The 17671-nt window shown below is 43.0% G+C and overlaps 1 protein-coding gene across 1 annotated transcript in view; it reads left to right on the top strand.

Annotated features, from left to right (window-relative positions):
- Positions 1-5001, top strand: part of MAOB (monoamine oxidase B) — an 89894-nt gene extending 84893 nt beyond the window's left edge. Inside the window, exons 12-15 of the mRNA XM_031445400.2 lie at positions 1405-1502; positions 2106-2217; positions 2880-2942; positions 3996-5001. Of these exons, the coding sequence (XP_031301260.1) occupies positions 1405-1502; positions 2106-2217; positions 2880-2942; positions 3996-4148 (426 nt within the window). The 3' untranslated portion in view covers positions 4149-5001. The remainder of the gene's footprint in view (positions 1-1404; positions 1503-2105; positions 2218-2879; positions 2943-3995) is intronic.
- Positions 5002-17671: the final 12670 nt, after the last annotated feature.

Genomic DNA, 17671 nt, shown 5'->3' on the forward strand with positions numbered 1-17671 from the left:
GTGTGTAACTGAGGTTCCTCCAACAACCTGTGAGATGATTGCCTGGGGAACCCCACTGGGAGGCGAAAACAGTTGTTCTCAAGTTCCAAAAAAGTTGATCATTTTGAATGTGGGAAAGTCTCTTTTTCTAAGAAGAATATGGACGATTAATTGCTGATGATAAAAATGAGTTGGTCCTGCTCTTGTTTGCTCTCGGCATTGAGAAAGGTACTAGCTTTACTCTTGCTTTGGTGTCTGTTGTTTTGCGTTCTGGGAGCAAAGGAAAGCAAAAGATGCAGTCCAACCTTTCTTCTGATTGGCTGGCTGGAAACAGCAGAGAAGGATGCTCACAAGGTGGTTGTCGCCCTCAGATGCAGAAAAAGAAGAGGGCTGGGCGTGAGACATGGGATCACCGCCAGAGGCCGGGAGCCACTTACACCCCTCAGATGGGGTCTTGTGATTTGTAAATTGGATGCATTACAAATGACTCTCTGAAGTCCCATATATGACTGCAAATTTTTTAAACAAAGTATCTTTTCAAAATCTACTTTTACACTTTTTCTCTTAAGACTTGCCATGTTGATTTTATTTTTTCAAAATAATGCTTAATGATAACACTTATATTTAGCTATTTTAATAAAGAGCTTGAACTTTGCAAAATCTCAGCTAATTTTTTCCTATTCATGGCAAAAACATTTTTCAGACCGATAGCTGCTTGCAAGTATCACCGTCAGCAAAACTATCTAAATCCCACAAAAACATTCATTCCTTTTTTAAAAATTTTTTTGTTTGTTCTTTTTTGTTTTTGTTTTTTTGGGGGGAGGTAATTAGTTTTATTTATTTGTTTGTTTATTATTTTTTTGATGGAGGTGCTGGGAATTGAACCCAGAACCTTGTGCATACTAAGCATGCACTCTACCACTGAACTATACCCCCCACCCCAAAAACATTCATTCTAATAAAACATTCATTTGTCTAGCTTCTCATAACAAAGTTGACTTGCCCCACAAAACATGAATCTAGTCATTCTTTTTCCTTAACTGACATGTTTTTCAGCTTTTTTCCTCCTTTGACCACTTTAATAAGTATAAATAGTTTTTTAAACTTGTCTTGAAACCATTAGGCACTAAAAACTTCTTAATAGGTAAGGCCAATTTAAAAATGGAGCTAGACAATCACAGTTTATGAACAGTACCTGAGACATGAATGGACCAAGTGAGAAAACTTTCTAAGTCAGAATTTCTTAGACGTTTATTAGCAAGGGCATTTACCTGCCCAAAGTCGTATCTCTAAAAACATCAGAATGATAAGGCTCTATTTCAGACATGTATTGGTTGTCCAGTTGATTGGGGCTGTGTTTGATTTATTCTGAACTAAATCGTTTCCTTTGAGTCTCCTTTGAGCTTTTGTCACTCTGCCTTGCAGCCGGTGCACTATGAAGAGAAGAACTGGTGTGAGGAGCAGTACTCCGGGGGCTGCTACACCACCTACTTCCCCCCGGGGATCATGACTCAGTACGGCAGGTAGAGTCAAAGCGTGCTCAGTGTTAACTGAAATTCCCTGAACGTGAGTCCCTAATTCTAAGAAGGTTCGTGTAGCTCTTCTCCCCTGTTTCTTGTAAAAGCTGAGCAAATCCCCAGTTTCCTTTGTATCTCGTTAATCTCACTAAGGAAGTCATTGTAATTCTGCTCAGTGAGAGGAAGTGATGTGGCAAGTTCAGTGGTAGAATGACCAGGTGGGAAACTGGGGGCATGTGTCTCCTTGCTCAAAGCTGGTGAACCATAAAAAGATCTGTACATCACTGGGCACGTATAGTCCCTCACTTCATGTACTCGAGGCAAATACTTATTTCACCGCCAGTGATGTCCGTCCCTTCACCTGTAAGCTCTTGTTGCAGGAGTGAGCTTTGGCTTTCATTTTATTTTGTCTGTGACTATGCAAGAATTGGAGGAACCTATAAACATTATTCCAAAATTGCCAACATGCTTCCTGATGTTTAGAGGCTGAAGAAACTGACCCACCTTGGTCTTTGTGGGAGAGAAATTGACCAGCCTTGGTCTTTGTGGGAAGGCTCTCCTCTGGCTCTCTGAGACTGACCACTTTTACTTCTTTGCTTTTGTTTCAAGGGTTCTACGCCAGCCAGTGGGCAGGCTGTATTTCGCAGGCACGGAGACTGCCACACACTGGAGTGGCTACATGGAGGGGGCCGTGGAGGCCGGAGAGAGAGCAGCCCGGGAGGTAGGGCCTGGGGGTCATGGGCTGAGGGGAAGGAAACAAGCCACGGGCCTGACCCGTCTGAGATCCTGGAGGCCAACTCCCCATTAACCCCCCATCCGAAGGACCATGAAACACCATTTTAACAGTTTCGTAGTGTCAGGTGAAGTGAACACCTTAACCCAAAACTAACAATGAAAATACCTAACCTGTCACCCAAGGTAAAGAGGCCATGGGGCAAAAGACGGCAGTGGCTATACTTAGAGATAAGCTAGGTCTGATATTACAGAACCAAACATGTTTCTACTAGGACTCAGAACTCATTTATATATTTTCCAGCAATTTCTCTGATGTCATCCCTACTTTTTATTGATTTTTTTTTCCTTCACGGATTGAACCCAGGACCTCATGCACACCAGGCATGTGCTCCACCATGAGCTATACCCCAACCCCTGATCTCATCCTTATTAAGGCGTGTTCACAGCTCCTAAAATTCATGGTGAGCCTATTGATTGAACCCTTATGCCAGAGATGAAAGACCTTTTGGATCCTTTTAAAGGTTCAGTGGCTTTTACCCTGGTGTTTTTGATGGATAGCCCAAAAGACATTGATAGTCTTTTATTTAAGGAGAAGATTAGGTGAAAGATGGTGTCATTTTTCTTATTCACTGAGATGCTCTTTTTCAGATCCTGCATGCCATGGGGAAGATCCCAGAAGATGAAATCTGGCAGCCTGAACCCGAGTCTGTGGTAGGTTATATTTTATTTCATGAATTTAAATTTCTTTCCTCTAAAAACAATTATTCGCGAATTGAACATGCTTGTATCTGTTCACATACCTTTCTCTAAGTGATTCAACCCATGAATGTTTAAAAAGATGCCATGGGTTAGGGGAGAGGTGAGAGATTTAGAAGAACTTTGATAAATTTGTAGCTGTCACATCCATTGCAGATTATTAAGGAAAAATAAATTATTTTTTGGTCAGACGAGACATTATTCAGAGAGTTCTAGACATATTAAGAACTCAATAAATGCCTGTTGAATAAATTTCTAACCTGGTGCTAGGAAGGAGGAAATGAAAGGAAGATATGTCAGCATCCCCTGGCTAGGGATAAGGGGGTAGAATGAAACAGAGCAGATTTCAATTAAAAATGCATTTTCAATATACCTATCATTTTGTAATAAAACCCCAGGAAATGTTCCTGACTGGAAGGAAAGATACAGAGAGATAGAGTGAAATGTACTGTGAAGGACAAAGGTCAAAAAGGTCAAAGTTATTCATCTATCAGGTGTGAAGTCAAAAAGAACAGCCCTGCCACTCCAAAGGCATTCTCTTTAGTGCTTCCGGCACAGATGGGACTGAGGAGTGAGTGGACCATGGATTCATTCACCCAACAAATACTTATTGTGCACCTGCTGTGCATCAGCCTCTGGGATAATGGTACAGCAGCGCTTTCACAGAGCTCAGCGTGTGGTGGGGAGAACAGATGATCACCCCAAAGCGTGAGGGCGGTGAAGATGAGACACTGAGAATGTAAAAAGAGGGAGTCAACTTAGCTTGGGGAGGCTGGAAAGGCTCCCGGAGGAAGTGAAGTGTAAACTGAGACTTGAAGTTAGTAGTCAGAATGAGTCAAGTACGGAGCCAAGGGGGACTGGAGATGAATGTTATGAGCAAAGGGAGTGTTCTGTTTAATGGCCTAGAGGTTGACCAGACTGGGTCAAGTTCAGAGAACCAGAGGAAATACACTTTCTGGAGCAAAATGCACAAGCCCTGTACTGACACCAAATGTTCTCTGAACCCAGGATGTCCCTGCAAATCCCATTACCACGACCTTCTTGGAGAGACATTTGCCCTCCGTGCCGGGCCTGCTGAGGCTGATTGGATTGACCACCATCGTTTCTGCAGCTGCTCTTGGCTACCTGGCCCACAAAAGGGGGCTACTTGTGAGGATCTAAATTGGGAGGCATCAGTAACCACAGCCTCTTCTTATTCTACTTGGTGTGTGGGTTTGGGGAAAGAGTTGTAATAAAGTTCCATGAAGACACAAAGAATGTAGAGTGAGGTGGGGGCGTGGAGATAAGTCAGACTTCCCACCACAGGAAACACACTATCTCTTTCTCCGTTTTGATCCCTGAGTATTGTCTCTTACCCAGCGTAGCACTCTGTCTCACCCTTTTCCAAGTTTACTGGCCCCAGAATCTTTACAGTAGTTAAATAGGCTCGTTAAGGTCCTTGCTGTCCTCCCATACACCTTGCCCATGCACACAAAAAATCTAGTTTTTTCCCACCTCTGTGGCTTTGTGCTTGTCCTTCTTATTACCTGTAATGTCCACATCGTCCAAGCTCTCTGCATTTGTCCTTCGAATCCTGTATTGTTATAGCTGGAAGACCTTAAAGACCACCTAGTCCTTACTTTCTATTTTAGAGCTGAGCAAACTGAAGCTGAGAAAGGTGGAACTTAATTGCTCAATGTCCACAATAAGCCACTGATATTTGGGGGACTAGAACACAGGTCCACTGCTTTTCCCGTCTCCCAGGATGAATTTCCCAATCACCCTCCTCCCCTCCTTGTCATGGTTGCCAATGGTGTCCCCTTGTGCGGGTTTACTAAGTCGTTCTGCACTACTCAGATGCTACTCAGTATATATCCTTAAGTCATACTGTCTTGTGCAGTGTGTCTTCTGCTCATTTTAATTTTTTTTTTGATGGTAGGAATCTTGTCTTTTCTTCCTTTTGTACCCTGCCTTGTGTCTGGATACAAAGATCAGTACACGTTCAAATAATTGAAAATAAAGTTGATTGACCAGATGTCTGTTGTCTTTTCTTTTGAAGGTATTGACTTTCAAGGTTTTAACAGGTCAAATCAAGATCCAGTGTTAAGTATATAATTGTGGCTTAAAATCATTTAGTCAAAATTTCCTTGGAGCTCAGATGATGTGTGCATTTTGATTGTGTGACCCATTATGGGTGGGCTCTGTGTGAGCACTTGGGAAATGATTTGTAATGATATGATAAGGATGCTAAAAGACAAGACTCCTTGCTTTCACTGCCCTCCCCCAAAATAGGCTGTCAAAATAATTGACATATTAATAAGCAAGATGCTTTAACTATTAAGATAATTATAATATTTCAGTTGACCTTTCATATTCCTTATCGGTGCAAGGCTTTTTACTAGGTACATTTATTCATTTAAAACTACAGTTTCACAGTCCATTAAATCCTATTTGAACTACTTTTTAAATGAGATCATCATTTCAAAGTACTCATACCTCTCAACTCCCAAGGTCAGTTTTTATCAGGAGATATTTTAAATCCACAAGTGACCATTCTCACATGCTCCTTTAGAAAATGAAGGTTATGATTCTCAGCATAAATTAAATTTAAGAAATCTCCCAGGGTCAATCAATAATAGTATTTCTGATTTTACAGTGACATTTATATTCATGAATTTGTAGGAACTTGAGAGACTAAATGAGGAAATTAAAGAACACACTAAGACTTCTGTAGCCATTTTGTTTTTTGAATCTGGCTAGGAATATAATGTATTTGGCAGAGAAGTGTCTACTTGAGCATACACCCTTCTGAAACAGTGCCCCACAGCCCGAGAGTCATCATACTGCTAACTAACTCCAACACAGCTAGTAAGAGTCAAAGAATTGCCTTCTCCAGGAGTCTCCTGGACCACTCATCCTCCAGCTGGGCCAGGGAGCCCTTTTCTTTGTTCTCCCAATGCCACATGCCTAGACCTCTCATCCTGCACTTACCGTATGATATTGCAATTGTACCATTTTGTTAAATGACATGGTATGAGATGCCGAGTTACATTAGCTATTAGCTACCAAGGTAAATCCAAGAAAGAATCAGTTCTCATAACAGCCAGGCCCAGAGCATATAAAACTATGTCATAAGAGAACCGGTCAAGTAGGAATATTCAGGAGCCTCTTTCCCTCCTCCCTGTCTACACCCAATCCATGAAATCCCAGATTCACAGTTGGCAAGCTAAGCAAGGAGTAGAGAAGGAGGAGAAGAGTTAACCACAGGCTCTTGCAAGATGGCGCAACAGCCCCTGAAGCTGGTCCTAAGTGCAAGAGGGGAGAAATCTGAACTCTAAATCAAGTTTGGAGATTTGATTATTTCACAATATTGGACATTCAAACTATTGAATTGAAGCCGTGCCTTGTGACTTAAGAAAAAAACCTTAGGATTGGCTCTAATTTAAGAGTGATTGATAGAGTCATAGACCTGCCAGGGTTTTTCAACAAGAAGGGCAGAAACTTCCCTCACTGAACAGGTTTGAATGAACAATGGAAGATAAAGTTGTGATTTCTATACATCTTGTTCAGTGAACTGGCATTATTGTCACCTGTTTTTTAGAATAGAGGCTGTCTTCTATTCATTTTTTAATGTTCATCTTCCTTATCTCTTATGGTGCCTAAGGCATCATAATGTCTCAAAAATAAATGAATGGATTCCTGTAATTTTCATTATAACTCTGGATTTGACAATCCCATTATACCTACTCTTTTTAAAAAGAAGGTGTCTAGCCTTCTTTTGCAGAAAGCTAATTTTCATTTTTCCTCATATTCATTTTGAAAGTATCAAATGTCTTCTTGACTATATTTTAGTTGAAGTAGCACTAATAACTGGTTGAATCCAGTTTTTGTTTGTTTGTTTGTTTGTTTGGGCAGGTGATGAGATTCAAGCAATGATTTTCAATTGAGGGTATATGATAGAATTACTGAGATGCTTTGGAAAGACCCACACATCTAAGCTTTACATGAAGAGTTTAATTTAGCAGATTGGAAAGAAGGCAAGTATGTTCATAGACCTTCTCTGTGAAGGTCTTAGCCGAGGGCTATTCACCAACTATTATGCTTCAGGGTAGGCTGAATCACTAGTTCAAAGGTACAACAGGGCTTAGACAGGTGGAGTTGAGTCTTTCTCAGAGACCTGTTGCTCTCTGCCTCCATTCTATTTTAGCTACCCAGCTATGTCGGTGTGAAAAGAAGATGCTCATGAAACACTTGGAATAGAAGGAAACGGTGCTGCTCTATGAAAAGTAAGCATTAATTCAACAGATTAAAGTGTGAGACATGTTCTTGGGTCATAAGAACTGCTTGACTAAATAAAGGCTATCTTGATTGGAAGGCATGGGTGTCGTAGGCTGGGTCCTCCTCAAAAAGCAGAACCTCAGACAAGGGCTTTAAAAATGTCATTAAGATCACTCTCCAGGAGAATTTGACCAATGGGAGATAAATACACCTTTCTGAGATGCATTGTGCATGGCTCCTCAGAGGGTCCCTGGCCACACTAAGCCACGGTAGCCCACAGCAGTGACCAGTTTGATTACTCTTTTTCTTCTGGGGGTGGGGAGCAGGCATTGAAACCAGGACCTCATGCATGCTAAGCATGTGCTCTGCTATTGAGCTATTACCTTCTCCTCCTCCCTGGATAACTTCCCCTTGGCTTTTCCCCCTGCCCTGTTTCACTCTTCCTGATCCCACTTCTGCTCCCTGAGATCACTTCCTTAACCTGCTGTAAACATGTTTTCAGTAGTAGAGCTCATAGCTCAGTGGTAGAGCGCCTGCCTAGCATGTGTGAGGTCCTGGGTTCAATCCCCAGCACCTCCATTTAAAAAATAAATAGACCTAATTATCCTCCCCCCAAAAAATGTTATCATTGGGTTTTAGGAAATCAAGGAGAAAGTCCTGGAGTCTTGTAGGGGCAGTGAGAGGGAGACCAGCTGTCTCAGGGTCTCAGCTGGCCTGGCCTCGAAACCCCTCAGCCCCACAGCCCATCCCTCCTTTCTGGCCTCGTCCTCTACCTGCTCTTCTCCTCTTCTGCTGTTTGACCTCTGGTGCTGCCAAACGCTCAGGCTCTTAGTCTAAGGGCAAGGCTGGGTTTCAATAAATATAACTCCTTCTGGAGGGCAAAGCTCAGTGATGATGTTGACCCTGTATGTTTTAGAAGCACTCCAAGGACAGAATTGTCTTCAATATAATGTCTTCTAAAAGCTGCTTAGAATGTTAAAACCAGGAAATAAATGTGTCTTTAAGTGAAATAAGAGCCTCCCTGCCAACTCCCTGCATCCCTGAACTTCCTTTATTTTAGGTGCCCAATGCCACAAGTGCTACGTAAGCAAAGACACTGTAGGCCATGAAAGGAGCAGTATAGGAACAAGGCACACAGAGGGGGCTGTAGCCATTACAGGCCACTCCCCAATGGCCATCTCTTTTTTTTTTTTTTTTATAAAACACAGAGAGACTCACAGACATAGAAAACAAACTTATGGTTACTGGAGGGAAAGAGAGGGTATGGAGGGATAATTTGGGAGTTTGGGATTTGCAGTTACTAACTGCTATATATAAAATAGATAAATAACAAGGTCCTACTGTATAGCACAGGGAAATACATTCGATACTTTGTAATGGCCTATAATGAAAAAGAATATGAAAAGAAATACATGTATATGTGTATAAATGAATCACTATGCTGTACACCAGAAATTAACACAGCATTGTAAATTGACTATACTTCAATTTCAAAAAAAAAGAAGTGAGCAAGGCGAGGGGGTAGAGAGCCATGTGGCAGTGGGGGATGGCTATAGGAAACTGGGTGATCAGGTTAGGCTTCGCTGAGAAAGTGACTTTTAAACAGTGATCTAAATGAAAGGAATGAAGCATGATGCGGTTTGGAAGAAGAGCATTCCAGACAGGAGAAACAGTCAGTGCAAGGCCCAGAGGTGAGGGTATGGTTGGAGTGTTAAAGGCATAGCAAAGGGGCCAGTTTGGCAGGAGCAACAGTAGCAGAAAGCTAGTGGTAGCAAATGAGATTGGAGAGTCAGACAGGAGCCAGATCACATAGGGAGTCTTCGGCTCTACATAGTAAAGACTTCAGCTTTTATTATAAGTTTGAAGATAATTCACTGGAGGGTTTCTAGTAGGGGGGGTTGGTCTGGCAAATGTTTACGAGAATCACTCTGTAGTCGGTCCTGCTGCCCTCATTCTCCCAACCCGGAAGTTGGGAGGCTGATGGCTCATGGCGGTGTCCCTTTCACTGGGCTGAAGAAAGGCACCTGGCCCAAGACATGCCCTTCCTAGGAGTAGCCCACATCCCTCTGATGACTGGGCAGTGGGGGCATACAAAGGACTATCCCAGCTGCGGAGCTTCCGTGGGATCAGCCGATGCCTCCACTGCAATTGCATCAGAATCCTACTTCACCCTTTGCCCAGCTGTGCGTCTCTCACTCCCTCACAGGTGTTGATCAGAAGGGCACCCTCCAATAAACTTCGTGCATGCAAATCTCCATCTCAGAGTCGGCTTCTTGGGGAATCCAGCTTGTGACACACCTTGCAGTGGGGAGAGTAGGCTGTTATAGTAGGAAGAGTGGAAGCAGGAGGCTAGCTCAGAGGTCAGCGCAGTTGTCCATGCCAAAGAATCTGAGGGCTTCGTCTAGTATACCAGACAGGGGCTATCTATTAGATATCCATGGACATCCAGGTAGCGGTGTCGGGTAGACTGTTCACCGTATCTGTTACAGTTTAGGGGAGAAGGTGTGGCTGGTGATATAACTTGGGGAGCTATGGGATTGAGAATAGCTAGAGAAATGTCTGAGGGAGAACCCTGAAACATCCAAACATTCCATGTGAAATGTTCAGTATGTATTTGCACAAACAGCTATGATCCCTAAGAAAGACTACTGTGGGAGTAGGGTAGAGCTCAGTGGTAGAGCACATGCTTAGCATGCACGAGATCCTGGGTTCAATCCCCAGTACCGCCATTTAAATAAATTAATAAATAAACCTAATTATCTCCCCCTCTAAAAACAATTTGTTTTTAAATCTCCCTTCAACATTTCTGTTACAGGTTTCTGGAGTTCAGACACCTGTTTAAACAATCTGCTGCTGTATTTATGGATTTGTTCATTGTCTGCCACTTGCCAAAGAATTTGAGATGAGATCCAGCAGTACATGTAAATATAGTTAATAAAAGAAAACAGAAAATCAAGACTTGTGCTGACAGGAGATGGTGGGTGAGCAGTCAGTGGATGAGGTGAAGGTGGACCGGCAGCTGGACCCAGGGAAGGCCAGCTGTGATGTAGGTGGGGAATCTGAGGGACTTCGGCAAGGACAGATTGACCCAGATCTGAAATGTTGTTAGTTCATTTTGTTCCACTGCTGAAATATTACATCTGAGAGCCTCTTGAATTGGGCTTTCTCAAAATGCACATTCAACTCACCAAGTGGATTCTTGGCACATCTCACCCTAGTGTGAATGAGTTTCATCAAATTGTGGTCAATTAGGGATGAAGCCTACTCTGAAAATGAATTTATGGGTAACATCAGCATAGGGGGACTGCAGGATATTGGGAGACCCAATGAGTCCTCCTTCCCCATGTGTTTCTGGGCTCCTCTTTCCGCCCTCCTCCTTCAAGTCAGCTTTGCCTCAAGTCTCTCCTTGGTCCTCCTCCTGGTGCACTTCAGTTGGTGACCTTCTCCCGTCCCAAGACCCTGCTGATGTGGGGAAGAGGGTCCCATATATGTCCACTGCTTCCCCGGGGCCAGCAGGGAGATGCTAAAAGGTACTTTTCATGGCTTGATCGCAGAAAGATGGGTTCTCTATTTGAAAAAGCACTATGAAAACGTGGATGAGTGAGAGAACTAGAAGAAAGAAAGGTGAGGGAGGAAGGCTGCCATAAGTTCTCTTGGCCTTTTGTCTCCCCAGCTGACTGTGGCCTGAGAATCTTCCCCTGGGACTTCGACCTGCGGGCAATAATATTTCCTCTGCCTTGGGCATCCTGCCCTGTTGTCAGCCTAGAGAATTTCTGCATTTCATCTTCAGCTCTAGAATAGCTTTCTTCAGGAAGCCAAGGAGTGGAGAGTTGGCTGAGCCCAGTGAGCTCCCCCACCCCCCAGTGAGGCTCAGAGTGCCAATCACACAGAACATCTGGCTTGGGAGGGTGACCCAGACAGGTGAGCGGGGCAGAACATGGGATCCCAGATGGGGCTGGCAGGTGATTCTGTCGTGGTTCCTTGGAGACTAGTGCAGGTGGATTCAGGGGTCCAGACCTCAGCAGGAGTATGAAAGGTCATATTGAGCTGGCAGGGTAAGGAGGGTCGGAGATTGGCAGCACCTGTGTTCCAACTAGATCCTTGCCTCATAGGGAGATGTGGTGATGTTGCCGGTGATGAGGTTCTGTCTCAGAAAGAATTCTAAGATAAGACACAGAGGTTAAGAAAGTAAAGCAGGGGTTTATTAAGGGATAGATAGTACACTCTCCAGGGGAGAGCGGACAGGCTCAGGTGAGCAGCTGTGCTGGGTTTCTTTGGCAAGTTGGTTACATAGGGTGTAAAACTGAATGGGCAGTATATTCATTGGGAAGGGAAGGGTTTGGGGTCATATTCCCTGGTTTCCATCCCAACTCCACCTTCCTGAGGGGAGGATGGATTTTTGTCCTTATTTAGTCTCGATTGGAAGTGTCATGGCATCAGTGCATGATGGATACTTCTAATCTGCAAGGCTAATTTTATTGTAATGAGGGCCTAATAAGCAAAAGGTTACATTCGGACACTAGAAAATCTCTGCCTTTTCCCACCATTCTTTGTCGGCCTCCAGGCCACGTGTCACCCCAAAATATGTCATTTCTTTTGTTTGTTTTTATTTTTTAAAAACACTTTTATTGAGTTATAGCCATTTTACAATGTTGTGTCAAATTCCAGTGTAGAGCACAATTTTTCAGTTATACATGAACATACTTACATTCATTGTCACATTTTTTTTCACTGTGAGCTACCTCAAGATCTTGTATATATTTCCCTGTGCTATACAGTATAATCTTGTTTATCTATTCTGCATATGCCTGTCAGTATCTACAAATTTTGAACTCCAAGTCTATCCCTTCCCACCCCCTCCCTGGCAACCACAAGTTTGTATTCTATGTCTATGAGTCTGTTTCTGTTTTATATTTATGTTCTTTTTTTTTTAGATTCCACATATGAGCGATGTCATATGGTATTTTTCTCTCTCTCTGGCTTACTTCACTTAGAATGACATTCTCCAGGAGCATCCATGTTGCTGCAAATGGCGTTATGTTGTCGTTTTTATGGCTGAATAGTATTCCATTGTATAAATATACCACATCTTCTTTATCCAGTCATTTCTTAACAACTCAGAGGTTCCTGCTTTTCTTTGTCTGCCCAGGGACCCCTGGTGCTTACACGATATATGATTTCCTGCATTTGACCCTGTGCCCCTCTCTTTTTTTCCCCCAATTCCTGCCTTTTGGCCTGCATCCCCCTTTCTCTGCTCATGTCTAGCTATCTGCCTGCTCTAACAGTGCGAACAGGGTAAAGTGCTCAGTTGCCAAGTGCAGACCTCTGGCCCAGGGCTGGGTCTCAGACCCCATCTTCTCACAAAGGGTCGGCGTGAGGGGGCAGGACAGAGGCTCAGTGCCCAGCAGCCATCAGCAGACCCCCAGGAATTCTGTGGGAGACTCAGCTTCTGCTCCTTGTGTGTGGGGCCCTTCCACCTGAACTTGAAAGTGAGCCCTGCCCTGGATCAAGATTTCCTGTTGTTATTTTCAGCCAAGCCCTTGCCCTCCTCCCTACCCCGAGCCACCCTGGAAACCCAGGCTGAGGATGGGTGGGTCCTGGCATGGCAAGCCCACCTTTTCCCCTGAACATTCTTTGACCACCGAGACTGTCCTATCCCTTAACTCATCCTGGTGATCCCCTAACCCCACCCCCACCCCTACCATGCTGCCTCTGCCCCAGGAGATGGGATTGCACCAGGCATGGGCTCCTTCTTTCGGTCTCAGAGGGACTGACCACTGCAGATCCAGTTTTCCTGGACATTAATCCATGAAAGATGTTATCTGCCAAGTGCTTGAAAGCACCCACCCGATGTTAAACCACGCTCGTATTGCCCCAGTGCTGTCTTCTGTTTACCTAACCAGGAATTTCTACCTTAGACAGATTCACGTATGTGCTTGGGAGTTGGGGTGCAGAGGGCCAGGGAGAAGTTTGGCCCAACTTTAAGAAGCCAGAGGCGCCCTTCCTGGGGGTGCCCTGGGTCAATCCTAGCCCTGGAAGTGAGCTGAGGCAAGACTGGATTTGTTCCTTTCTGTGCTTGTTCATTTTAATTTGTTAGTTTTGTCTTTCAGCCAGATACCCAGCTTCCCCTCAAGACTAGGCATGTCATAAATGATTGAGTGAAATAAATAACGAATAAATGCTTCTCTCTTGGATTCCAATTTAAACCCAAGGAGCCCTGGTGAGATCTGAGGCCTGGTCTTGTCAATTATTTCTTCCAGACTGACCTCCAGTTACTAATTGGCTCATTTAAATTCCTTCTTTTGAGGGCATGTTACAATGGAAGTAAAATAATTAAAGAGCAGCAAACTTGAATTTGTGGTTGGATACGTTTGAAGCTATGTCATTAGCATTCTGATACTGGGCGCCATATGAAATTGTGGTCCAGGGAAATGACTGGGTTTTAATTTTCCCCCTGCAAATGATGTTTCATAGTAAAATCTGCATATTAATGGTGATCCTTGATCATACCATGCAGAAAACAAAATGATTGCGTTGTATGGCATTTTTGGAAAGTGGATAAGTTTACTCCATGCCTGGAAGTGAGGAGCTTGGGGGCTCCAGCCACACAAGACCTCATCTATCTGCCCAGAGGGCTGATGGCCTCCAGATCTCCACACACGTAGAACCCACTTAGAGTGGGGCCTATCATTTGGGGGAGACATTAAGCATCATTTAAACAAATCTGTAATTTTAAATCTTTATGGAGGGAAAGTAAAGAAGATGATAAGAAATTCTGATGGAGAATTCGTTGCAGGGGAGGGATTGTCAGGAAGGGCATCTCTGAGGAAGTGGTATTTCATCAGTGACCTCGAGGATTTAGCCAAGTGAGGAATGGAGAAAAGAACCTTCCAGGGAGAGGACACTGAGACAAAAAAGGGCCGGATAGGTCTGAGGATTTATAAGCAGAACTAGATGGCTGGAAGGTTCTGAGGGAGAGGGGAGTGGCTCTAGGCGGGGGTAGAGGAGCAGGCAGGGGATAGAACATGCAAGGCCTTGTGAGCGTAGGATATCACATCCAAAGTGCAACAGCAGCTCTTGGAGGGATGTAGCCTCTGATTGACACGATCAGATTCGCCTTTTTGAAAAATCACTCAAGCTATTGGGTGGTGTGGTGGAAAAAAAAAAAAACAAAGAAAGCAGGGCATTTTGATAGAAGACTAACTAGAGAGGTGATAGTGGAGGGGAGAGGTACTTCAAGATTATTATTTTTAGAAGCAGTAGTCACAATAGACTACAAACTGTCATTGAATCTTCATTTTTGTTTTTAAGGCTAACTTTTTATTGTTACTAATAGCTTCACTTGCCTTCTCCTATTGACTGCTTAGAACAGGTGAAGAGCGCCACTTAACAGATGGGAAAATATACACTCAATACCGAGATTCAAACCCAGATCTAGCTAGCTCCAGAGACCTGAGCTCTTACCATGTATGCTCTCCTACAAAAGAGGGTGAATTAACAAAGAATCTGTTTCCAAAGGAAATTCTTAGTGCTAACTGAATCAAAATATACATGTAGGAATAATAAGTATTCTCAGTTCCGTGTTAAATCTAAGAACTGAAACCAACATACTTTCCCGTCCCTGAGCCACACAATACAGGAACCAGTCAAAATAACTTGGTGACTTGTTCCAGGAAACACTTGCTCTCAGAATACAAAACTTTGAACCAACAAAAATAGATTATTTATTGAGACTCACAGCTTGCTCATCAAGACTCACTTCAAGACCCCCACCCCATTATGCCTACCAATCCTACGTTATTACATCAGAGATGCTGCCAGTCTTAACCAGTTTCCTGCCTTTCAAGACTGGCCTTAAAAATCACCCACCCTAGAATGGTGAAACCACTATGGAAAATAGTATGGAGATTCCTTAAAAAACTAAAAATAGAGTTACTATAAGATCCAGCAATCCCACCCCTGGACATGTATCTGGAGAAAACTCTAAAAAGATACATGCACCCCAAGGTTCATAGAAGCACTATATACAATAGTCAAGAGCAACCTAAATGTTTATTGATACTGATGAGTGGATAAAGAAATTGTGAGATAGACACACACACACACACACACACACACACACACACACACACACACACAATGGAATACTACTCAGCCATAAAAAAGAATAAAATAATGTCATTTGCAGCAACATGGATGGACCTGGAGACTGTTATACTAAATGAAGTAAGCCAGAAAGAGAAAGAAAAATACCATATGATATCACTTATATGTAGAATCTAAAAAAATGACACAAATAAACTTATTTACAAAACATAAACAGACTCACAGACATAGAAAACAAACTTATGGTTACCGGGGGGGAAAGGAGGTGGGGAGGGATAAATTGGAAGTTTGAGATTTGCAGATACTACTATACATAAAATAGATAAACAATGAAGTCCTACTGTATAACATGGGGAACTATATTCAATACCTTGTAATCTCCTATAATGAGAAAGAATATGAAAAAGAATATATATGTGTATAACTGAATCACTATGCTGTACACCAGAAATTAACACATTGTAAGTTGACTATACTTCAATAAAAAAGAACACCCACCCCGAATTGAAACCTATAAACACTATAAACCTATAAACCCTGCCCTGATTTCTCCACTTGGAGACACTGCTAAGACTCAATGTGATATTCTCCCTTACAGCAGTGAGTCTAATAAATTTAGCTTTACTTGATTGACATGTTTTCCAGTGGTCTTTTGGGAGGCCAGTTATTGACAAATGTCTGGTAGGATACTTTACTTTGAGGCTCTGCTGCCTAAAGGGAGGTCTGAGAATGTTTTTATAAGAGCATAGTATTTAGTTCTGTACTGATATGAAAGATTTGGATTAGAGGATAGGAATTTATTTGGATCAGAGGATAGAAATTTCTGTTCTCTAGTTTATTAAAGGTGCAAAACTGGAGTCTAGTTTTGTGCTTATGTAAGACAAATACATTTGCTGCTCAGAATCACAGAGTCCAATCTTCTTGTATCTAGAAGGCAAAACCGAGAAATGACTATGTTCAGGTATATGTGTGGCGGTGCAGGGAATGAGGGCACTAGTTTTTAAATCATTAAAAGCTCTACTTATTGCCCCAAATGCAGGTGCCTGAAATAGCAGAAATTTGAGGACAGGCCAATAATGGCCTTTAATTCTTAGTTTTCAAGAACTTCAAGGCCCATGCAGTAGGCTGAACAATGGCCCTGGCAAAGATGTTCACGTCCTAACCCCAGAATCTATGAATGTATTACTTACATGGCAATAGGGACTTTGCTGATGTGATTAAGGAGAGTAAAATAGGGAGATTGTCCTGGATTATCCAAGTGGGCTCAGTGTAACCATAAATGTCCCATAAGATGAAGGCAGGAGGGTCAAAGTGAGAAGGAGGTGATGCGTCCATGGTAGCAAGAAATCGGAGTGATGTGACCATGCGCTAAGGAATGCTGGCGACCTCCAGAAGCTGGAAGAGGCAAGGAATGGATTCTCCCCTGGGGCCTCCAGAATGAACCAGCTTGGTTGACACCTTGACTTCAGCCCTGTAAGATTCATTTCAAACTTTTGACTTCCAGAACTGTAAGATAATATGTTTGTGTTGTTTTAAGCCACAAAATTTGTGGTCATTTATTACAGGTGCGGTAGGAAACTCATGCAGCCCATATAATTAAAACAGCTGACATAGCAAAGGTATTCATGATGGTCGTGAGAGAAGCTGATTTGCCCTCACTCACTTTGGCCTGTCTGAACTGGCCCCACTGTCCAGTGAACTAGCCTTCAAGGTGCACACTCTGGCCTGCTCTGCACAGTCCAGCAGCAGCAGATGTGCCCTACACCTGCATCTCCCATGTCCCTTGGTTGATACTGATACATTGCCCCATGGTAGTGGGGCAAGCGGAACTCCTTTTCTCATTTTCTTAATAAAATCAAATTCACCGCTAGACCTATGTGTCTATCCAGTTCAGGGTGCATGGTTTATCAGCTTAGATGTTGGTCTTTTCAGGGCAAAGTGTTTGAGGTTTTTTTCTTAATTCCACTAAGATCCCATAAACTGAAACTACAGGACTCTTGGGCACTGTTTAAGATATCAGGCACTATTAGCCGTATGTTTTCTGAATTCATATAGCCCAGAATAAAATAGACTGCTTGGGGGGAACTCCAAGGTGGTCCCAGTACAATATAGTGTGTAGTCACAATTTTTACTCCCAATGCTTAAACAGTAGTAGATTTTTGCACCAAATGCCTCTAAGTCAAACTTCCTAAAAACCCTCCTTAAATGTTCTGTCTCCCTAAACTGTCAAGGCAGCTTTTTGAAAATGCCTTCTCCCTCACTGCACTCCATAGCCCCAAGTTGATTTTCTGAAATTTTCTCTCCTCCTGCTTTTCCCAGAT

The sequence above is a fragment of the Camelus dromedarius genome, chromosome X (genome assembly GCF_036321535.1).
Source record: "Camelus dromedarius isolate mCamDro1 chromosome X, mCamDro1.pat, whole genome shotgun sequence".
Classification (NCBI taxonomy): Eukaryota; Metazoa; Chordata; class Mammalia; order Artiodactyla; family Camelidae; genus Camelus; species Camelus dromedarius.